A 24,362-nucleotide genomic window follows, 5' to 3' on the forward strand; every position below is an offset into this window, starting at 1 on the left:
GTAACCACACACTCAGCATTGTGCTAAACAAGGTTTATTAAGGTTACAGCTGATAGATTAACCCAACTATAGGAGCAATAACATCTACAATAGTCAGCAGCCTCCCTCACTGATTCTCTCTCGATCTAAAATGGTCCGTACAAAATGCTGCACGTGTTTGCTTTGGTTAGTGATTTCCTTTTACCTCGACAACCATATAAAGGAGTGACACAGTCCAGAGAGATCCCCGCGAACCACTTCAATCACAGCTGGGCTACAGTCATGAGCAGGCAGGCTGGCCAATCACGGGCTGGTGTTTTCTCCACCTTGTGAATGAATCTACCCCATGCTATAAACGAGATGGTTTTTAGTTACTGTCTGCAGGTACTGAGACTTGCTTTACAGGAAGACTCTGCAATCTAAACAAGATATTAGGCTGCTTGTAATCCATTGTAATACCCCCTCTACCATAATGAGGTGACTTTTCCACTTCTCATGCTGAGCAGAGACTGTTAAAAGTAAGTATTTGGATCCCCAACAGCCACCAGACAGAAAAGACTTCCATTCTTTCTGTCTGCGCTGGATTTTAACAGAGGTGCAGGGATTTATGTCTGTGCAAGGTTCCTGAGCCGATCTGTAGTTTTCACACTCGTCCTACACCCACCCCTACCCCCAATACTGAACAGCACTCTAACCGTATAAGGTTACAAGAAGCATTGAAACCTTATACAACAGACCTCACAATTGTTTTGCAATAATTCTGTACTGTTTACAGGACAAATAAAACATTTGCTGCAGGAATGCGAAATTCTAGTCAGATCCCATTTACTACGATGAATAAAGTATCAGAATACTAAATCTAACCTGGCGCAGGGGAGCTTAACATTGGCAATGGCTGTAAAGGTAAAAGCGTTCCCCAGTATTGTGGTTCCTCAATTTAACATTCAACGTTTAACCGGGGACAGAAGAACAATTTGCGGATTATTGTTCACTTGTATCTTGTCTTTAACCTGCAAATTCTGGCAGCTGGACTGAAATATTGTGATAACTTGCAGCCTTGGTAACAAAAGATTCATTCCCGAGTTGGAAAATAAGTCATGAATAAATGATGGTCATCTGCAGAGCAGTGATCATGCAGTCCGAAAACTGTCTGTGGAAACCTTCTCTTTGTCATTACTCATTTCAGTCATTAGTACCGACAATGCGGCTTGACTTGGCCCTTCAACTAGCAGGGGTCTTCCTGTGGTAATTGATAATGAATGAGGCGGCTGTTGAAAGCACCCTCAATGATTACTGTCAAATGTTCCGGCCCAAGATTGTTGAAAACATCACAGCAACTGATGGGGGAATAATGACAGTGGCTGTTTCAAGGAGCTTATTACGCAAAAAAATCAAAGCGAAGGGTCCATATGTTCTCCAGTAGAACAGAGAGCAGTAACCACACACTCAGCATTGTGCTAAACAAGGTTTATTAAGGTTACAGCTGATAGATTAACCCAACTATAGGAGCAACAACATCTACAATAGTCAGCCGCCTCCCTCAATACCTTTATCTATCTCTCTTTCTATCTATCTATCTATCTCTCTCTCACTATCTATCTAAAATCAAAACACATCCGAACAGCAATCTGTAAAAGACAGCTTGACCACGGGTAGCATCACATCCTAGCCCATTTGTGCAAAAACATAAAAATAAAAACAAAGACTTGCATTTATATAGCGCCTTTCACGACCTCAGGACGTCCCAAAATGCTTTACAGCCAATGAAGTACTTTTTGAAGTGTAGTCACTGTTGTAATGTGGAAAACGCAGCAGCCAATTTGCGCACAGCAAGCTCCCACAAACAGCAATGTGATAATGACCAGATAATTTGTTTTATGATGTTGATTGAGGGATAAATATTGGCCAGGACATCGGGGAGAACTCCCCTGCTCTTCTTCAAAATAGTGCCATGGGATTTTTTACACCCATCTGAGAGAGCAGAGAGGGCCTCGGTTTAACATCTCATCTGAAAGATGGCATCTCTGACAGTGCAGCACTCCACTGGAGTGTCAGCCTGGAATTTTGTGCTCAAGTTTCTGGAGTGGGACTTGAACCCGCAACCTTCTGACTGGGAGGTAAGAGAGAGTGCTGCCCACTGAGCCACAGCTGACACATGCATCCATGCATATCCATTCTGCATCTAGGGTTATTGGATAGCGATCAAAAGTAGGAGCCGTGTCTGATTTTTTTCACCCATTCCTAAGTCGAGGACACTAAGCCTTGTGGTGCCCTTGACACCAGCTGATTCAGCTCACGCTAGAGATTGAACAAGGATCATGATCTGGAAATCTCAGTACCAACCAGTGGCACATTTACCCACTGGATCTTTGGGAAACCCTATTATAAATCATCTTAAAAAGTGCTTTCCAAATACAATTAGTAATATAGTTTATGTCTTGCTTTAATATTATTGGTGTTGGGAGGGAAGAGATATTATAATATTCTTTATTGCTTTCTTTTATTGTGAGTTTCACCAAATATTTTCCTCTTACACTTCAACTAACTTCTATGCAGTTACTAAAACTTCCGATTAATTGGATGGCACAATGGCACAGCATGTTTAAGCTCTGACACCCAGTGCACCCACACATCTTGACAGAGCAAGTTACTGTTCAAGGTTGGGCCTGAGGGGATATGCTGAGCATGAGTCAGATACCTCCCCACCAGCAGGGATGGAAATGAATCCACAGTAAGGGTTACTTGGCCAGCTCCCCGTCAGCTGGCTTCAGGGCAGCGCCTGCAGAGAATATTGCCCATCCGCTCCTTTACTTGGACACCTGAAGGGGATGAGGTGAGGAGAGGAACGAGAAAGAAATATATTTATCTTGAAAGATCAGAGCCAGTAACATTTCTTGAGCATCAGAGGGATCATTCCATTTTTGAAATTCCTGCTGTTAAACGTGCATTTCAGCTAACTCCAAGGAATGCCGGGCAACATAATTACCAAGGGATAAGTAGAGTGTTAAGCACCGTGTCTTGAGAAAGGGCAGCCTAGGATGGGCCATGGTCATTGCATGTCTGTCAGTTGGGTAAATAGCAATTATGTTGTTCATTCCTCAACGTGACATCTACCTACAGGAATATACGATTGATGCCAATCTAATGGCCAGGCCTAGAGTTTGATTGATGGCAACCATAAACAGTGCCGTCAAGGGGCAGTTCGAGGAAGCCAGGGTATTGGTGACCACTTTACTTGTTTGGTTAGAGCTCAAGTGTTTGAGAAGGAAGATGTCTTGCCCCCAAAGAATCATCCCTGTAAGAAGCTGTTTGAACAGCCCCTCGTCCGACGTGTGTTATGCTTTTTGAACACATTCTTCTTGTATAATTCGAACCAGCAAAACCAGAATTTACTCCTTGTAAAATAATACATCCTCTGAAATAACACTGTGATATTTGCTCTGAAAATATTTTCAAATGGAACGTTTCTTCAATTCAAAATGTATTTTCTTTATAATCAATTTTTTAGTGGAAAAATTTGGAAATATTTTAAAGTGTATCACATTAATATGAAGAAGAATTTCCCAAGAAAATGAGACCCGTGTAATATAGCGAGCACTTTAATGAACCAGTTATTCCCCTACACAGGCTGCTATTTGTACTTTGAGAAAATATTTCCTGCACAATGTATTGCATTACTTTCCATCACACTGAAATTCACATCTGTGCAACGCTCAGTGTAAGTATTTCGTGAGCGATTGTGTTACTGTTTGCTAAATGCAGGAATCGGGCGCGAGTGCAAAAGTTTAACTTCTTGACGAGCAGACATTGCACTCAGAAACCTGGGCAGGGTACTAACAGAGAGACCAATAGAAGTGATCAAAGATGCTGTTGTCCTTGGAGGGGGAGAAAGGCAGTTTCTGATTTGTGATATAGATGGGTTATTACTGATAACTTGCCATTACTCCTCCCTGGTAAAAATCAAAAATAGAAAAGTGAATGACGTTCTGCTTCTCTTTCTATTACAACCAAAAGGTGCAAGAGGGACTGGATGTCCTCGTGAGTTGGAGCAATGTTGCACCTCAGTGCTCACTTGCTGAAAAACTCAATGCAAAGTGGTCAAATCTGCAGGTTATGCTCCCAAACTCGGAGGGGCAGTAGAATCAGAGGAGGCAGCTCCGAAACTACAGAATAAGTTGGACAAAGTACAGAAGTGGACAGAGCAGTAGCAGATGAAATTTAATGCAGTGAAGTGTAAATGCTACACAGAGGAAAGGAACGTCGATGGCCCATGTAGACCATGAATGGTGCACAAATCACCAGACATTGGAGACATGAGTCGCAGTCGACTCGATGCTAAATTTGTCCAAACAATGCGGAGCAACAATCAACAAACAGTTTTATTTTTGTTAGTATATTAATTTTAGAAATGACTGCCAGGATATTGGTCCCATGTTACTAGTAATTGTAACAAAAGACACATCCACATATTCTTGAACTGTGTTCTGATTGATGTGAGATGATGAAGTGATTTTTGTTCCGTAATCTTTTTGGATTTAATTTTCACTTGCTTACCCTCTATTTCCAGATGAATATCTTTACGCCGGTACAGCTTCCGACTTTCACGGCAGAGACACTGCGTTCACCCGCTCCCTGGGACCACCTTCCAACCGGAATTACATTCGAACAGACCTCTCGGAACATTACTGGCTCAATGGTACGAATTTACAGCCACTTCATTGTTTCGGAACACCATTTTTTAAAAGTTATTGAGAAAAGTCTAGCGCAGGTCAAGTAGTGTTCGTACTTGGATCATTTTTATATTGCTTGCACTAATGTTACATATGATGCTGATAAGTTCATGAATACATAGGCTTGGCTTTGCCTGGAATTACTGTCTTCAGGAGTTGTTGCTGTTCACTTGGGTCAGTGTCCAATTCAGCAATGAATTATATAAGAACATTAAAACAAACCCAGATGATGAACGTTACCACTACACCAGTACTTTTACATCAAGGGGTCGTAGTTTATGATGCATATCACGGGTACGGTAGCATAGTGGTTATGTTACTTAGCTAGTAATCCAGAGGCCTGGACTTAATGATCCTGAGATGTGACTTCAAATCCCACCATGGGCAGTTTGTTAATTTGAAATTCAATTAAATAAGTCTGGAATAAAAAGTAATGATAACCATGAAACTACCAGATTGTCATAAAAACCCATCTGGTTCACTAATGTCCTTTAGGGAAGGAAATCTGCCATCCTTACCCGGTCTGGCCTATATGTGACTCCACACCCACAGCAATGTGGTTGACTCTGAAATGGCCCAGCAAGCCACTACAAAAAATCTCTACAGCAACTGCAGTGGTTCAAGAAGGCAGCTCACCACCACCTTCTCAAGGTTAATTAGGGATGGGCAATAAATGCTAGCCTTGCTAGTGACGCCCAGAGAATGAATGAAAAAAAACCCCATGGTGACAAGATAATGTGGGAGTCAGGCGGAGTATCTAATTCCCAACAGCACAGAAGCTGCGAAGTGGGAGACCACCTGCAGAAAGTATTCTCAAACCGCTTGGGATTTGCACTGACAATCAAATCAAATCAACTTTTATTGTCATTGTTAGTGCACAAGTGCAGTACAACGAAATGTAGGCTTGCGGCTCCCGAGAGTGTACATTTAGATTAAGACATTTAAACATTCAACATACATTTGGCTTGTAATACATTAACATAACCATAATAAAGTGCATTGGCAGATGTGCAGGCTTTAGAGTTTATTTGTGGAGTTCAGTAGGATGACAGCCCTGGGAAAGAAGCTGTTCCTAAATCTGGTCGTACGGGTGCGAATACATCTGTAACGTCTCCCAGATGGCAGGAGGGCGAACAGACTGTGGCTGGGGTGGGTAGGGTCTTTGATGATGGACTGTGACCTCCGTAAACAGCGTTTAAAAAGCCAGATTTTGAAAGTAGACTTCTTGTAAAGTGTATCAATTTAATTTTGACTTCGGTAATATTATGACAGAAGCAATACTGCATTGAGTAATTCACCATAGAGTCATAGAGTTATACAGCACAGAAAGAGGCCCTTCGGCCCATCGTGTCCGCACCGGCCATCAAGCCCTGTCTATTCTAATCCCATTTTCCAGCACTTGGTCCGTAGCCTTGTATGCTATGGCGTTTCAAGTGCTCATCTAAATGCTTCTTGAATGTTGAGGGTTCCTGCCTCTACCACCCTTTCAGGCAGTGAGTTCCAGATTCCAACCACCCTCTGGGTGAAAAAGTTTCTCCTCAAATTCCCTCTAAACCTCCCGCCCCTTACCTTGAAACTATGCCCCCTGGTCATTGACCCCCCTACTAAGGGGAAAAGTTCCTTTCTATCTACAAAAAGAAAATACTGCAGATGCTGAAAATCTGAAATAAAAACAGAAAATGCTGGAGAAACTCAGCAGGTCAGGCAGCATCTGTGAAGAGAGAAACAGAGTCAATGGTTCAGGTCGATGACCTTTCGTCAGAACTGGGAAAAAGCAGGAAATGGAACAGATTTTTAAGCAAGGGTAGGGGCTGGGAAATGGGGGAGGGGATGAAAGAACAAAAGGGAAGGTCTGTGATAGGATAGAAGGCAGGAGAGGTTAAGAGACATAAAGAGATATTCAAGGCGAGAGGAGATGGTAATGGGACAGGTTAAGAAACAAAGGATGGCTCGAGATGAAGTGTGAATTGCGCTGGCAGAATGGAAGACAGCTGCCATGTGGGAGAGAAGAAAAAAAGACACAGACAAAAGGTGTGGATAAAATATATATATATGATAGGGGCCGAGGTTATGATCTGAAATTGTTGAACTCTATGTTGAGTCCGGAAGGCTGTAAAGTGCCTAATCGAAAGATGAGGTGCTGTTCCTTGAGCTTACGCTGAGCTTCCGTGGAACAATGCAAGAGGCCGAGGACGGTGAGGTCCGAGTGGGAGTGGAGCGGAGAATTAAAATGACAGGCGACCGGAAGCTCGGGGCCCCCCTTACAGACTGAATGGAGGTGTTCCGCAAAGCGGTCACCCAATCTCCCTTTCTATCTACCTTGTCTATGCCCCTCATAATTTTGTACACCTCAATCAGGTCCCTCCTCAGCCTTCTCTGCTCTAAGGAAAACAACCCCAGCCTGTCCAGTCTCTCTTCATAGCTGAAACGTTCCAGCCCAGGTAACATCTGGTGAATCTCCTCTGCACCCTCTCTAATGCAATCACATCCTCCCTATAGTGTGGTGATCAGAACTGCACACAGTATTCCAGCTGTGGCCTAACTAGCATTTTGTACAGCTTCATCATAACCTCCCTGCTCTTGCCTTCATTAGCCGAGGCATAGAATATAAGTATCCCATATGCCTTCTTAACCACCTTATCTACCTGTCCTGCTGCCTTCAGGGATCTATGTACATGCATACCAAGGTTCCTCTGATCCTCTGTCCTTCCTAGGGTCCTACCATTCATTGTGTATTCCCTTGCCTTGTTAGTCCTCCCAAAATGCATCACCTCACACTTTTCAGGGTTAAATTCCATTTGCCACTGTTCTGCCCATCTGACCAACCCGTCTATATCCAAGGGAGTGGAGCTTTGTGGACACATCCAAGCATCTGTGTCACTGAGCTCAGATCAACGTACAACAGGCAACATAACTCGGGCCTGATCGCACTATATTACAGATACAGATACAAGTGTCTGTAGTACAACAGAGATGAAGATATAAAACTGGGGTATATGCCAACCAACTGAGTCTTGCTGGGAGTAACACTGCCTAAAGTTGTGGTTAAATGTAGTTTATAGATTATGCATGGACAACACTGAAGGCAAATGGAAAAATCTACTCTCTCCCTACTTTTTAACCCAAGCTTTTAGCCTCAGTACATTGAGCACCGTTCTTAATGAAAGGACTTGGACCCGGAGCTCTGATCACCAGGTAACAACAAATGAGGGAGGTTGTCCCACCTTAGCTCGTCCATCCAGAAAACATTGTTGCAATCCCCCATTTAATTGTCTTTTGCCACTGTTACTCTACTTGTACGTCCATTGAAAATGTCGATCAGTCTCTGCTTGAAGAAGTTCTGCCTGATGTCTGTCCTGAATTGTTTTTCCACCACTTTTAGCCTTTGTTATTTTCTACTTTTCTGTGAGTGCATTTCCAGTAAGACGAGCAAAGGCGGACAGCACTAACGAAGGGGAATGTATGGAGAGCTCACTTGTTTCAGCTCACCACCAAATAGAAGTGAAGTGGAGGAGAGACTTCACGGAACTAAAAAAAAAGGGGCTAAAAATTGAGTAGGGCCCCATTTGGGGTGCTAACTTTGCCGGGGTGATAAAAGTAGCGCCCCGGAAAAATTAACGCCCCTGCGCCGGAAATTGAGTGGTTGCACCCCAAGAGGGAAGCAGGCTGTGACTGGAAGCGCCCCACATCCCTCCTGGGGTGCTGTGAGTCAATATCGCGGTGCTACGTGCTGCAGCGCCATGTCGTGCCGCAGTATCGCAGGCCTTTCTCCCCTTACGCAGCGTAACCCGGGGCCCAGCTGGGCCCCCGGGGATCGGGAGTGCCAGCTAAAGAGCCCGAAACTCAAGAGCGGCCGGTGGTAAGTCAGGGGACACTCTCGAAGATTGCGGCCAGCCGGGGCACGAGCGGGGTGCTGTGCACGGTGATGACGTCATTGCCGGTGACACAGCGCCACGGGGTGCTACCGGTTAGCACCGCCGCTGAATTTCGCGGGAGGTGTGGGCGGCGTCGCACCCAGGCGCTAGTTGCTTTGCGCCCCGTTAGCGCCCTCTTAGGGCACCAACGGGAGGCACAAAGCAACCCAATTTCTCCCCCAGGAAATTTAATTTTGAAATCAAAAGGCCCATTACTGATGGCTTTTCAAATCGGTCAATACTAAATGTCATTTGTAGCTTCTAAAATGTGTTCCTCAGTGAGTCTCTTCATGCACTAATCTACACGTTTTTATTTACAGAAGCAAAGTTTGTCGGAACCTTTCCCATTCCGGACACTTACAATACAGATGACGATAAGATATATTTTTTCTTTCGAGAAGCCACAGAGGACAGCAGCACTTCCGACAAATCCATATTCTCCAGGGTCGCACGTGTTTGTAAGGTAGGTGGAGAATCTTGGCATTTGCTAAATATATTGAGAGTGTAAAGAAGGATTTACTTTATTCGCACAACTCTGTTCATTCTGGTTAATTTCACTATTCATTTAATAAAATATGATGAATGGCAGAACTTTTTTCGTTGCACTCAGTTTTCTTCTCTCCTCCCCGTGATTTTCTGCACAGACACTTGGGGCTGGATTTTACTTACCGAGACGAGTTGGGGACGGGACTGCTGCCTTCCGGGTTCTAGTCCCACCCCCAGCGACATCCGACGACCTGACGCTATTTTCCCCTGATTGGCCTGGCCAATTAAGGGAAAGCTGGTGTCAGATGATGTCAGTTGATGACGCTTCATCTTCCGGTTTTCTTAAAGGGACATGAAACATCTATTTTTGACAGATGATTTGTCAGTGTTTGACGGCATTGAGGTGCTGTCAAACACTGACAATCACTGTACAAAGGTGAGCCCTTGCTCCCAGGCTCTCCAATGACTCCTTAGGATAAAACAGATGGCAGCTGCAGGTGAGTGTACGGAAGCGATCTGCCACTTCTCCCATTGAGGTGAGGTCACACAAACACTTCAAAGCTTGTCACCTACAGAAAAATCTAAACACATTAAAATTACTTTCCCAACATTTCCTTCCCTCTGATACACGCCAGTGTCCCATTACATCCTTCACACCACTTCTGCAGCTGTCATCTATACACAAACATTACAACTGACCCACAGCACACCTCACTTACCCTGGCGGGGTTCCCCAACGTCGGGAAACCTGCAGCAGAAGTCGCAAAATGGGAAAAAGCCTCTTAACTGCCTGTTAACTACCTGTTAACTGTTAACAGGCAGTTAAGTGACTATAATCCTCATCCCGCCGCTAGGAGTCGGGTCCCTATGCAAATCGGGGACCCGACTCCTGGGAAGATTGGTTGGAGGCGAGTTGGGAGCGGGTTCAAGACCCGCTCACATTCTTTTTGATTTTCCTAGCAGTCCCACCTCCAAATCCACCTCCTTAGGGCTGGTAAAATCTAGCCCTTAGCCTCTGGTACCTCACCCAAAGGCCAACTCTTATGAGGCTAGATAGTGAGTTCTGGCAGGCTATTGGTTCATGGAGCCATCATTCCTCAGCCAACATCTACAGACTTGCACTGTCCAGCACTTGGATCATGATCAGGAACTGTGGCTGGATTTTTCCTCTTTCTTGTCTTGGAACATCGAGGTCAGTTGTAGCATCGCCCTGTTCTAGCCCGGCCCAACATCAGCGGACTCAACACAGACCAGGGTGAACCACAGTTGAAGCTGCTTTGAAAGCTCCCTGAACTTTCTATCTGACCCTCCTCTTTCTGTGTTGAGCAAAAACTCTTGGCTGCCAGTCTGTGTGACAGGAAGGGAAGTTACCATTTTCTGCAGTTTAATTGGCTATTTTGCTAGCTTTGACATATTATAGTCTACATTTAGTTGTGCGTCAGTATTTATTTCATATAAGAATCTTTATTTTACATCCATATATACTCATATATTATGTTTTGATCTGCAGTTTAATTGGCTGTTTTGCTAGCTTTGATATATTATAGTCTACATTTAGTTGTGCGTCGGTATTTGTTCCATGTAAGAATCTTTATTTTACATCCATTTTTACTCATATATTATGTTTTGATCTTTGTGCTTGTGGAGCTTGCTCTAGTCAAGTGGGCAGACAGACCAATAGCCCCAGGTCTCTGCTAATGGCGATTGGTCCCAGAGCCAGCAGATACACACAGAGGAGTGCATGTTGACGATGCTCCCCACCCTCCCTCTATATTTTCCTCCTTCTTTGAAGAAGTTCCATGTCTATTCTTAGCATCTCCCCTTGGGCTCACGTTGAATTAGTGTGCCCTGCCACTGTGTTATGAATGTGTTTTAAAATGTTCTTGTGTTGGTCTATATTCCTTCATAGTTAGGAGACGTAGGGACGCTCATTTCAACTGCCACCTGCTCACGTTGAATTTGGCCAGGTCTAACTTCAAAGCATAAATTAATTTGAAGGTCCAACTCTTTGGTAAGAGCCCAACATAAAAACACACACACAAAAAGTGCTTCAGGATTTGTTCAAAGGGAACTGCCGAAAGTTGGGGTTAAATATTTTTATTTAGTTAGATGTAACATTGAAATAAAAATAGCTAAACTTTTGTATCGTGCCCAGTGCCGTGTGCAGAGCAAGTGATGTAATGCAGTGCACAGGATACACACGGGAGACTGAGAAAACATTTGTACAGCCGCTGCACCATCTGAGGCAGGAGAATGATGAAGTCTGGCTCGTACACCAATAAAATGGCCTGTCCCACTCTTCGATATTGGCTCCATCAACCACACTATAGCTCTCTCCCTTCTCAAGTACTGACTATCACAGTGAGTGTTGAACTTAACTCAGCTTAGAGCACACACACCCTGTCCATACAGGACTCGACCCGCAGACCTGCAACATGTTAACCCTGGAGAAATGAGATCATATGCCCAAAATTTAATATCGTTCAGTATATTCTACATACATCTACGGAATAAAAAATAGTTGAAAAGCATAATGGATTGGACATTTCCAGTTTTTGAGTGGTTTTGTCTGGTTTTTACAAAAAAAAGTGTCTTTTTTTAAACTGAATTTAATATGAATACTCACTCACTGGAAATACACTGAAGGGTGTGGATCAACAGAAAGAGCTGGGCATTCAAATACATAATTTCTTCAAAGTGTAAGAGCAAGTAGATAAAGCCATGAAAATGGCCAATAACATTTTGGATCTTATAGACATAGAGCACAGGAGCAAAGAATGAATAATACATTTGTACAGGCGATGCTCAGGCCACACTTCGAGTACTGCGTGCGGTTTTGAGTGCCTCATTATAGAATGGCCATTACAGCCTTAGGGAGCACGCAGCTTAGATTCAGCAAGGTGATGCCAGGGATGAAACACTATAGTTATGACAGACTTGCGATATTGGAACTATTTCCACTAGAACAGAGAAGGCGAAGAAGAAATTTGATGGACATTTTTTTAAATTATGAAATGTTTTGATGGGGTGAATAAGGAAATATTATTTTCTCAGTTGGGGAGTCAGTGATGAGGGGTTCATCAAATTGAAATTCCATTTAAGGGAATGAAGAGAGACGTTCGGAGCAATGTTTTAATGCAGAATTGTTGGAGCCTGGAATGCTTTGCCGTAGGGAATAGTTGAGGTAGATACAGTGCATCATTTAAAGGCAAAGTGGATACCTATCTGAAGCAGCAGAAGAGAAAAGGTTGTGGGGAGAGATCGGCACAATGGGATTTGACTCAGATCGGACCAAGAGGCTCTCGTGCTGTGAATTTCTATTGCTCTGGAGCTTGTGGACTGCGAGTTAGTTGACAAAGCCTGTGCTATTTTTATTTCAGACAAATGCACTGTATGTGTGTTGTACCTACATTATTGTTTGCTCTGGGTTGACCAGGTGACCCATGTTCACTACATGTCAATACAGGAAACTCTCGATTTACCGGCACCGAAATAACCGGAAATCTCTGTTAACCGGCAAAATTCAGGAGTAGGTTCAGGTAAGTTTTACTTCATATTAGTGGCCGTTCCTGGATCTGTGGCTGTGTAACCGGGGTTCCTGCACTTGTTGCTAAGCAACAGGAAAGCCTGGATCAATGTTGCTGTGAACGGGGCTCTCGTACCTTTTACTATACCTCCCTGTAATCCGGACTTTTTGATAAACCAGCACCACGCCGGTCCCGTATAAAAAGAGTTTCCTGTAGTCACTCTACTTCAAAGTTATCCATTGTGTGAAGCACTTTGAGAATTTTTGATGTGATGAAGGTGCGTATATTGGCCCAGAAATTCGGGTCGGAGGCTTCCCGTGGGTGCAAGCCCCCGACCTGCACTTACCTACCACGCCAGCCGTTGAGCTGTGGGCCCACGTGGGATTCCGATCCTGGGCCTCCTCCAACTGCCGGCGCGCAGTGCTTGCGTATCCCAGGGGCGCAGTTAGTTCGATGCGTCCCCTGGGATCACGTGGGCCATGGAGAGCCAATGGTAGCAGGGAATGCTTCATTCATAGGTTTGACAGGCGCACGCGTTCCACCTGTCAACCCCTTCTTTCAGGGGAACGGAAGTGTCGGTTTCCTGCGCATGCGCAGTGCACGCACGAAACCGGCACTTTCGTTGGGCCTACGGGTGAGTACCCCGTGTGTACTCACGCGTTGGGACCCGAATTTCTGGGCCATTGTTATTATTGTTCTATGTATTCAGTTATATATACCTCAGAAAATGAGCTGTGGGAAAATAAAGAAAACCGCTTCTGTGTTACAGAAGTCATCGTGTTTCTTTATATTTGAAGCCTGATATATTACAGTAGCAAGCACTGATCCTGGCTGGTCTAATACAGTTAATCCAGGAGGTTATTAACTCCTGGAGCTGGCTTGCAGGAAATGCAGAATGTCGAATCACTTCTGTACACTGTGCTGATGAAGATGGACTTCATTCTAATTATGTTATACCAGAAGAAAATGTGGTTTGCTTTAAGAATGAGCTATCCGTAAGATGCTACAAAATATTACAAGTAATTTTCAAAATACACTTATAAAAAAATAAGATAAAGTGTAACTAACATCCTTGAAGAAGGTGTGAGTTACAAAGTACAACTGACGCTGGGCCCCTGTCCGTAGATCACTCCAGTCTGGTTTGCTTAAAAAGGCATTACTTTCAGATGTTTGTATTTAATGTGCGTTTGTGTGATATTGTTTCCTTTGTTTTAACACAGCTGGATTGACTTCAGCCAATAGATCTCCTTGGAGTGTGTTTGCTCCATCCGGTGTTACGGAGAAAATGAGCTCCAAGGGATCCTCTTTCTTTCAATAAATGGGAGAGCTTTGAACTTCAAACCAGAATAGCTTCATGATGTATCGGAGCTGGAGAATTCTACACTTCTGTTGGTACTGCTGTTGTGCCGCTAATTTAATGCCAAACTTATACCATTACCTGTGGAAACCTGGCATTAAATTGGTGGTATAAGATCACAGTATTTTTGAAATGTACATTCCTATACCTCCCCCATTATAGAGACTGACTGACAGCTCTATTGTGCAACTAAAACTGACATTGTCCCTCAGACTGTTGTATCAATTCATACGTATAAACTAATCAATCTACTTTGTGTTGTGAGTCCAAACCAGCACCCAAAGCCAATGGAGTTGTCTCAGTAGTTAGATTTCAGTGCACCTCTCCATTAGTTCCAATAAAAGTGAAATGAAATTCTGCTGAAGTTAGGTTTGGATTGTTAAATTATTATTAAAGATCTCATGAGAAACTTCTTTACCCAGAGAGTGGTGAGAATGTGGAACTGGCTACCACAGGGAGTGGTTGAGGCGAATAGCAGAGATGCCTTTAAGGGGAAGCTAGATAAGTATATGAGGGAGAAAGGAATAGAAGGATATGCTGATAGCGTGAGGTGAAGTAGGTTGGGAGGAGCTCACATGGAGCATAAACACCGGCATAGACCAGTTGGGCCAAATGGCCTGTTTCTTTGCTGTAAATTCTATGTAATTCTAGGAAAACTTTTATAAATCACTGGTTAGGCTCCAGCTGGAATATTGTGTTCAAGTCTAGGCACCGCACTTTAGGAAGGATGTCAAGGCCTTGAAGAGGGTGCAGAGGAGATTTACTAGAATGGTGCCAGGGATAACAGACTTCAGTGATGTGGAGAGACTGGAGAAGCTGGGGTTGTTCTCCTTAGAGCAGAGAAGGCTAAGGGGAGATTTGATAGAGGTGCTCAAACTCATGAAGGGTTTTGTTAGAGTAAATAAGGAGAAACTGCTTCCAATGGCTGAAGGGTCGGTGACCAAAGGACACAGATTGAAGATAATTGCTAATAAAAATAGAGGCGACATAAGGAAAATAAATTTACGCAGCGAGTTGTTGTGATCTGGAACGCGCTACCTGGTAGGGCGGTGGAAGCAGATTTAATAATAACTTTCAAAAAGGGAATTGGATAAATACTTGAAGGGGAAAAATTTGCAGTGCTGTGGGGAAAGAGCAGAGGTGTGGGATTAATTGGAGAGCTCGTTCAAAGAGCCGGCACAGGCACAAAGGGCCGAATGGCCTCCTTCTGTGCTGTATTATTCTAAGATTCTATGAATTATTTGTTGAGGTTCACAAAGCACTGCTTAGCTGAATAGATGGCTAACTTAGTTCTTTGAGTCACTGCAAGATATCATGCATTGGTCTCCATGCCAATGCAGCCAGAGCAATAAAGCCTGGGAACATATTAGGACTTTTAGTTGGCAGTGAGTTTCAGGCAGTAATTCTATCATGAAATTCACTTGATGCTCTGAGCATCAAATTAGCATCTCTTTGTGGCTTTCGACTGAAGCTCACTGCTAGCTATGGATTTTCCCACATACTTTATTATTGAGAATCTTGGGCGAATGAGGAGTGCCCGTAGTGAAGTACCCCAGCAAGTTTGGAATGGGGAGGAGAGCAGAGTAGGTAAATCGATATGCAGTGATTAGCTGACACTGAGCTTAATTGTTGAACAGTTAGCAGATTCTAGGAGGGAGAGAGGATTGAGGGAGAAAGGATTGAGGAAGGCAAGAGCTCCAAAGTTTGGAGTTGCTGGGAATGAATGAGCTTGAGTAGGAAGTGATTGATTCCTGGGACAAGAGGGTTGTCCTATGAGGAGAGATTGAGTAGATTGGGCCGATACTCTCTGGAGTTTAGAAGAATGAGAGGTGATCTCATTGAAACATATAATATTCTGAGGGGGATTGACAGGGTAGATGGTGAGAGGTTGTTTCCTCCTGGCTGAAGTGTCTAGAACTAGGGGGCATAGTCTCAGGATAAGGGGTCAGCCATTTAGGACTGAGATGAGGAGGAATTTCTTCACTCCAAAGTTTGGAGTGCCTGGGAAGGAATGAGCTTAAGTAGCAAGAGCTTGATTCCTGGGATGAGAGGGTTGTCCTATGAGGAGAGTTTGAGTAGATTGGGCCGAAACTCTCTGGAGTTTAGAAGAATGAGAGGGTTGTTAATCTTTGGAATTCTCTGCCCAAGAGGATGCTGAGTCGTTGAGTATATTCAAGGCTGAGATCGATAGATTTTTGGACTCTAGGGGAATCAAGGGATATGGGAATCGGGCGGGAAAGTGGAGTTGAGGTCGAAGATCAGCCCTGATTTTATTGAATGGCGGAGCAGGTTCGAGGGGCCGAATGGCTGACTCCTGCTCCTAGTTCTTATGTTCTTATGAAGTGTGCAATGCATCTTGATTCTCAAACAGTGAGGATGGAGGTTTGCAAGGAAGAGCATGTAGGATGGGATATTTCCCACTGAGGAGGAACAGAAGATCCATGACTGATCTTTGAAGGGCTGTGGTGGTGCTGTAGGTAGATCAATGTGCCTAAGAGTGAAATTACCTTGTTTGAATTGTCTACCACGACCTTTAGATCTACTTAAGAAAATATGTTTGTGTTATTGCCAAGTTTAAAGCTTATTTGCCAGTTACTTTGTAAATCAAAGGGTGAAAATTGTGAACTAATGTTTCACATCAGACCTCTCGGGATTCTTTCAAGCTTTCCTTGGTATTTGGAGTCACTGAAAATGTCAGTTTGAAATATTAAGTGTTTGAGGAAATCAATTTCCTCCAGTGGATTCTGCTTTAAGGCTGTGATGACTGGTGCCAGCGGGCGACTGCTGGAGATCAGCTTCCACATCATTAGAGCAAAACACCGCCAGACTTTCCTCACAGGAAATACATTCATGTTGTGGTACACAAATGCTACTGCCATACTTGCCTGTTTACAGCTAATGCTTTGCTTTATTAGTGAATAGTGAACTCATGCTGTGCCTTCAGTTTGTATAAAACTAGCAAAAAACTTATCCCGGCCAGGACAGAACACAGACTGCAGCATCTCGCACTCTGCACTGTGGCAAGTGAATTGGAAAGGGGCAAATTTTTTAAATGGCCCATATCACCACACGAGTTGTCCATTTGTCAGAAGTCAGCTCATCTGAACAGTAAGTCAGGTGGTCGTAAGTCAGGTGGTGCGTTCAATCAGCTGTGTAGAAATGTTACAGACAAAAGGAAGAGCATTAATGGTCACAGGACCAGTCCTGTCAAATCTTCTTCACCACACGTACTGTCTAATAAACAGCGTGTATTGTTAGTCCCTGTTCTGCCTTCCTTCATGCCCAGATTCCTCCATTAACATTGCACACTTAATGGCCCTGAATTTCCGATCGGAGGCTTCCTGCGGGCAGATGCTTCCGATCGGAAGAAATCTACGCACTTACCTGCAGGCTCCGTAGGTCCTGAGACTTGCGACCCTGGGCCTCTGCTCTACGAAATGCGCAGAGGCCCAGGTATCCCAGGGGCACAGGCGGTTCGCAAGCGTCCCTGGGATCATGTGGGCCATGGGGAGCCAATCCAAGAAGGGAGTCCCCTTTCACGTTTTTTGGCAATTCTCTACGCACAAATTTGTCAAAAGTATGAATCACTTAAAAAAAGTTAAACATTCAATAATATATTTTTTTAAATCACCTATTTAAAATGAGTTAAAATTACATTAAATTAAATATTTTAAACAAAAATTAAATATTTTGAAAAAAATAATTAATGTTTTTTACAAGGCTAACAATAAACTTACCTGTTTTTAAAGTATTTTAAAATGATAAATGAGTGAAAATTTATTATTTATTAATTTTTTAAACTCTTATGCTGGTAAAAGCAAGCCTTACGCCAGGCGTAAGATTTTTAAAGGTTTTCAGCGGGCGGAGGTTGTGCAGAAAGCGGAACTCTCCCCCCGCAGAGGCCCTTCTCCCGGGCAGGCGGAGAATCTGTCCAGAGAATTCTTGAGAGATCGCAAGTGCCGGGTTTTAGCACCTGCGCTTTGCGCGCCTGAAACCGCCACTTGCACGTGGCTATGGGTGCAGACACACCTCGCACACACCCGTGGGGGTCGGAAATACCGGCCCATTAAATGATACAGTGGATGAGTGATTGTGGCGCTAACGTCATGAAGATGGATAAATTAATGCAGCATTGCCCACTTGTTCCCTGGTGTATTGATAGATGTAAAGGATGGTGAGATTGGGAGAAGAGGGGATTGATGTGCAGGATGTACCTATCTATTTACTATAATTGAAAAATGTATTTATAAGCAGCACTTTCCCTGAGGATTTGTGCTCGGGTTGCACAGTTGTCAAATTATGAGTAAATGCAGTTTGCCAAGCACGGACTCCGATTGATCACAGGCACATTGGAAAGGGATGCATTATGATTTGTTCTTAGCGCTGAGGCCCTCACTTGGACTGCATGTCGAGTGTTAACCAGGTCACTTCTGGAGAACAGGAACATGGCCAAGAAATTTCACAGAATCATCAAAGTTTACGGCACAGAAGGAGGCCATTCGGCCCATCGTGTCCGTGCTGGCCGACAAAGAGCTCTCCAGCCTAATCCCACTTTCCAGCTCTTGGTCTGTAGCCCCGTAGGTTACGGCACTTCAAGTGCCTATCCAAGTACTTTTTAAATGTGAAGTGGGTTTTTGCCTCTACCACTGTTTCAGGCAGTGAGTTCCAGATCCCCAGCCAGAATTTGTAGGACTAAACAAGCAAGAGACACTTCCAGAGAGGAACCTGTGAAATAACACTAGAAAATATTCTGCTCAATTTTACTTCAGATTTTCTAAGGAAACTGAAACTTACTTTGTCCATAATCTCAAGATCCAACTCCTTGTTAATTGTATCAATTAGTTTTTAAGTTTCAACATCCTATACTATTCCACAATCAGGGTTTTAGTTATAAACTTTTAAAAAGAGACTCGGTAGCATTTTAGGTACTTAATTAATCCTGTAGATCATATCCAAAGGCCTTCTGACTTCAAAGGGAGCCAAGTTATTGAAAAATGCGGCTGTGTTGTGATTGATGCCACCCTCAGCCTGGCCCTGTTTAAATGTACAGCGAGTACGAAACTCAGCGGAGTATTTAAGAAGCATAATTCATCACAAAGTGCATGGAGTGTTAAAGAAATTAGTATTTTCAGAGAAATTGATGGGAGAGTTCAGGAATACTCCCGAGAAATGCTTTGATATATGCCGTGGATTTATACAAATAAATAAAATGTTTGGTTTATAAAGGACCTTGTACTCGCGGTGGTTTTTGGAGCGTGGTGGCATTTCTGCATCGCGTTGGTGCTGTTTCTCTCAATCTGTTCTTTGGTTCACTTGGTATCTAACCAAACCGAGACAGCAATGAAACTTCGCCCGACCTCAATATTTGCCCTGGTATTGAGTGAGCGCAACCCTCACAGTTATGAAGATAAGGTCTATTATTATGTTAATCATGGTCCTTTCAGTTGGGAGATTATCATTAAGTGCAATAAAAGTTTCACTTGGTATTGTTAGGATTTGATTGAAGCTTGCGGCTTCTTTAATTAGCAGATTACTCACTGACATGCTTCCAGCTGTTATGCACCTTGGTTGATTTTGTGCTATAAATGCATAATTATGTGGTTTGCGCAACAGGTGTTTTAAGAAAAGATGTTATTACACTGAAGGCTGCTCCACTTCTCACAGTGTGACAACGCAGTGACTGGACTTACATTTCCCTCGCCAACTCATTCATGTGCAGGACCTCAAAACTATTGAACCGTTGACCTCCCTCCCTCCCCCTCCATCCCTCTCTCTCGCTTCCTCCTACAAACCACAGGTTCTTAAAACCCACTCTTGGCATCGCCTAACCACCACCTCTTGCTTTACCTACCTTTTCCAATCTTGCTGGTGTTCTGTCCTATTAACATTGGCCTTCAGCCAGGTCTCTCGGTAAAGAGCTGCTGCTGTAAGTCTGTCAGCTTCGGGCGTGGCCACGGCGATAATCCCAGACGCACGGCTTGCCGCACAGAACTGAAGCAGCAAACAGCATTTTCATCTTTCCTTGCGGTGGGTGCATGAGAATTTCAATAACATTTTACTAAGTCAGGAGTGAGCGACTGTTGCGGTGAATTTGCACGCTGCCTGTTCATTTTCCAGACTGCTGGTATAAAGATGCTTGTGACTGGGAGATGGAGCCTGGTGAGATTTAGACTTCACTATAGCGATGAGCATTTTGATCAATTCATGACCTAAGATTTTGCATCTGATTTTTTTTTTAATGTGGGCATGAACTCTTATCTCACCACCGCAAGGCACTACATGTTGCTACTCAACCATGTTTTGCTGGCACTGGGCAGGTTCCTTCATTTTTCCTTAAAAGTCAGTATGGTGAACTTTCTGATCGATAATCCCAAAGACCTTTCAGGCAGAAGCTTCATTATGATCTTCAAATGAAGTTATGAGTGTCATTTTGACATGCACACAATTTCCCCTGGTTGAGTGTTGTATTGTACAGAGTCACCCATATACCATGGGTGTCCAAGAGGGGCTGCTCTGTATATACACGTTCATATAAAGAGCTGAAGAAGAGGGTTCACATTCAGGCAATTTCTTGCTTCTTTTTTTTGCACCTATCACTTAGATATTCAGGAGACTTTTAAAACATTCATTCTCGGGATGTGGGCGTCGCTGGTAAGGCCAATATTTATTGCTCATCCCTGGTTGCCTTTAAGATGATGGAGGTGGGCTGCCTTCTTGAACCATAAGAACATAAGAAATAGGAGTCGGCCATTCGGCCCCTCGAGCCTGCTCCGCCATTTAATGAGATCATGGCTGATCTTCGACATCAACTCCACTTTCCCGCCCAATCCCCATATCCCTTGATTCCCCTAGAATCCAAAAATCTATCGATCTCAGCCTTGAATATACTCAACGACTCAGCATCCACAGCCCTCTGGGGCAGAGAGTTCCAAAGATTCACAACCCTCTGAGTGAAGAAATTCCTCCTCATCTCAGTCTTAAATGGTTGACCCCTTATCCTGAGACTATGCCCCCTAGTTCTAGACACTCCAGCCTGGGGGAAACAACCTTTCAGCATCTACCCTGTCAATCCCCCTCAGAATCTTATAAGTTTCAATGAGATCACCTCTCATTCTTCTAAAATCCAGAGAGTCTGGAGAGTATAACAGCTGCTTCCGTGCTTGGTGAAGGTGGCAATTATTATCTTTAAAATCTCTCCAACTGCACAATTACAGCAGTACCCTCCGTGTCTGTGGAGGAGCTTGCAAATGTCTTTGAGGCCTCTGGTAGCGGGGCTTGGCATGCAGATATTTCTAGAGATGCCACACACTCCATGGTGAACTGCAGTGTTGCTAAACTGTCCTGGAAGGTTTCCGCGCTCGCACCAATGAACTCCTCCGCCTGAGCCACCATTTGCAACATTCTGCTGGACACTGACTGCCCCAGTGTTTGAGGTTCAGAAAGTATCTTTCTTTTAAAAAGTAGGTCCCGTGGGGCCTAGGTTCCCAGGCGTAGCCCCCGATCTGGGATGCAAGCCCAACCTCTGGGCAGCAGGTTACTCCACCTCTAACACCACCACCACATGTTCCTGGGATGTAAACCAGGTCTCTGGACAGAAGGTTCATCCTCCTCCTCCACCATAAGAAAGGCTTTAATGAATTAGTAAGTGCAGCGTAGGTTTACCGGAATGATACCCGAACTTCAGGGGTTAAATTATGAGGAGAGATTACACAAATTAGGGTTGTATTCCTTGGAATTTAGAAGGTTAATGGGTGATTTGATCGAAGGTTTCAGAATATTAAGGGGAACAGATAGAGTAGATAGAGAGAAACTATTCCCGCTGGTTGGGGATTCTAGGACTGGGGGCAGAGTCTAAAAATTAGAGCCAGACCTTTCAGGAGTGAAATTAGGAAACACTTCTACACACAAAGGGTGGTAGAAGTTTGGAACTCTCTTCCGCAAATGGCAATTGAGGCTGGATCAATTGTTAATTTTAAATCTGTGATTGATAGATTTTTGTTAACCAAAGGTATTAAGGGATATGGGGCAAAGGAGTTAGGTCACAGATCAGCCATAATCTCATTGAATGGTGGGACAGGCTCAAGGGGCTCGATGGTCTCCTCCTCTTCCTATGTTCAAGCTGAGCAGTGAATTGATTGCCTCAGACAAAACGAAATACCCTAGCTGGCAGCTGCCGCGTTTCCTACATTACAACAGCACTGTGGGAGCACCTTCACCACACGGACTGCAGCAGTTCAAGGCGGCGGCTCACCACCACCTTCTCAACGGCAATTAGGGATGGGCAATAAATGCTGGCCTTGACAGCGACGCCCAGATCCTATATGCGAATTAAAAAAAACAGTGACTACACTTCAAAAAGTACTTCATTGGTTTAAAGCGCTTTAGGACGTCCTGAGGTCGTGAATGGCGCTATAGAAATGCAAGTCTTTCTTTCTTTTAAAATTTAATTAAAAAACCCATTAGCTGTTCCAAGTACATGCCTACATCAAGTCATTTTGACAAAAGCATTTATTTGCCCTCTTACCCATGTACTGGCCTGGCCCTGTGAAACATTTCACAGAGTCATGTAACTGACTTGGGGGCAAACACCTATCACTTTGAAACATAATATCTTGGGAGAAACAAAATCAAGAGAAGCTCTCCCAAATGCATCTGAGGCTAGCATGAACTTCTGCTTGAATTAATGGATCATAAAGGAGTTCTTGCTGTTGTAGGGTTTTGCTGTATGTGTGGTCCCTGCGAGTTTTTTTTAAAAACAGATTGCTTTTGGGCTCTGTAGCATTAATTACACTGAGCAGACCTGTAACTTTGAACAGAATTAAATGCATACATCACTGCTCCAAATGTACTTGTTAGCAAACTGACCGAGTTTAAACGTCATTTCAATGAGTTCAGGATTCATTTTCGCCGCTGACTCAATCCTGTACTGCCAAGGGCTCACAGTATCTCACACAACTTGCTTACTGGGTTTCACTAATGTGTGCATTTATACTGATGTGTGTGTATCCAGTAAATGCTGAATTACATTAAATAGCAAATTCTTTCATGTGTAACAGACAGTAAAAAGGAAAAGTTTATATTGCAAGTTAAGATCATAAAATTCTCAGTAATTGATACCTTACTTACACTGATCCATTGCCAGAAATTACATAATTTCCTTTTAAATGTACATTAGTAAATCCTCTTATGTTCAGTTTACTAACCTTTTATACTTTCCTGTAATGTGTTTTGCAAGTCCTTTAGTTCCTCAGTGGCACTGACTCTATCTTATAGCGTGAGTGAAATTCCTTCGATCAATAACTTTAGTGAAAAGTTGATACAAGTGCAAAATGGGAAATGTCATTTAATGGTGGGGGTGATGGGGGGTCTGGGGGGCTGAGGTTGGGGTGGGTGGGACTGAGGAGGGGTGGGGTGGGGCAGGTGGGGGGGGGGTCCAGGAGGGGGTGGGGTGGGGGTGGTGGGGTTGGGGGGGTCCGGGAGAGGGAGTGGGGTTTAGGTGGGGGTGGTGGGGGGTCCAGGAGGAGGGGTGGGGGGTCGGGTGGGTGGGTGGTGTTTGGAGGGGACGGTGCAATGTTGCAGTACAATAAGTCCCGTTTCTAAAGGCTGTATTGTTGTTATGTCTGGTAGTAACTTTCTTCAGAGAGTCAAAAGCCAACATTGAGTTTTTAGCAGGATAATCAGAGATGTACTTTAAAGTGTTGTGGCTCCGGGTGGCATTAACAAAGTTGGGGCTATGCTGAGGCTTTGCTTCTTTAATCAGTCAGTAACATCACGTCTGGGTGGCATTCAGCAAATAGAAAATACACTGAACAAATGGAGTTCAATTAAGACTAACAATGTAATTATTTTCAATGATAGCGCACTCCTGTAATAAACAAAATTATTTACAGCCATAGCACCGATCAGAAGAGATGCAAACAGCAGATGGGAAAATAAGTAGGGCTTCCTCTTCAGAGATGCACCCTGTGCTTAATTACTTGCTCCTAACCACCACCTCCACTGCTGCCTGGCCACAATGTGCCTTTGTTAGCAGCCAGTGAAGATGTCTACGGTTATCTTACCAGTCAGTTAGAGTCCATGGTTTGTGCCGGCAACTGGGGTATAGTTTGTATTATGTCCGTGTATAATTGAGACACGGACTGCAGGAGTTGATTATAACAAGTCTTTACTGAATGGAGACAACCTGGAAACTGAAACTACAGAAGCCTGCTATGGCCTTTTATACAGGGGTGGTCACTGCCGGTACTGCAGTCTGAGACCAGTTATTCCCTTAAAGGTACATACACAACAGTTTGGTACCTCACTCAAGCACCCATTTTTCATGTCTGGGCCCAGACGATAAAGCCCCGATTTTAACTTGGGGCAGCAG

General features: G+C 43.8%; 1 protein-coding gene across 3 annotated transcripts in view; it reads left to right on the forward strand.

Annotated features, from left to right (window-relative positions):
• The window catches only part of sema3d (sema domain, immunoglobulin domain (Ig), short basic domain, secreted, (semaphorin) 3D), a 428,206-nt gene that overhangs the window by 265,583 nt on the left and 138,261 nt on the right, over positions 1 to 24,362 (forward strand). For all 3 annotated transcript variants that reach the window (XM_086010839.1, XM_086010838.1, XM_086010840.1), the window contains 2 exons: positions 4,547 to 4,675; positions 8,944 to 9,086. In XM_086010839.1, coding sequence (XP_085866965.1) covers positions 4,547 to 4,675; positions 8,944 to 9,086 — 272 coding nt within the window. The remainder of the gene's footprint in view (positions 1 to 4,546; positions 4,676 to 8,943; positions 9,087 to 24,362) is intronic.

This window comes from Somniosus microcephalus, chromosome 17 (assembly GCF_052327205.1).
Source record: "Somniosus microcephalus isolate GS21.2 chromosome 17, FLI_Smic_1.0, whole genome shotgun sequence".
In the NCBI taxonomy this organism is placed as follows: Eukaryota; Metazoa; Chordata; class Chondrichthyes; order Squaliformes; family Somniosidae; genus Somniosus; species Somniosus microcephalus.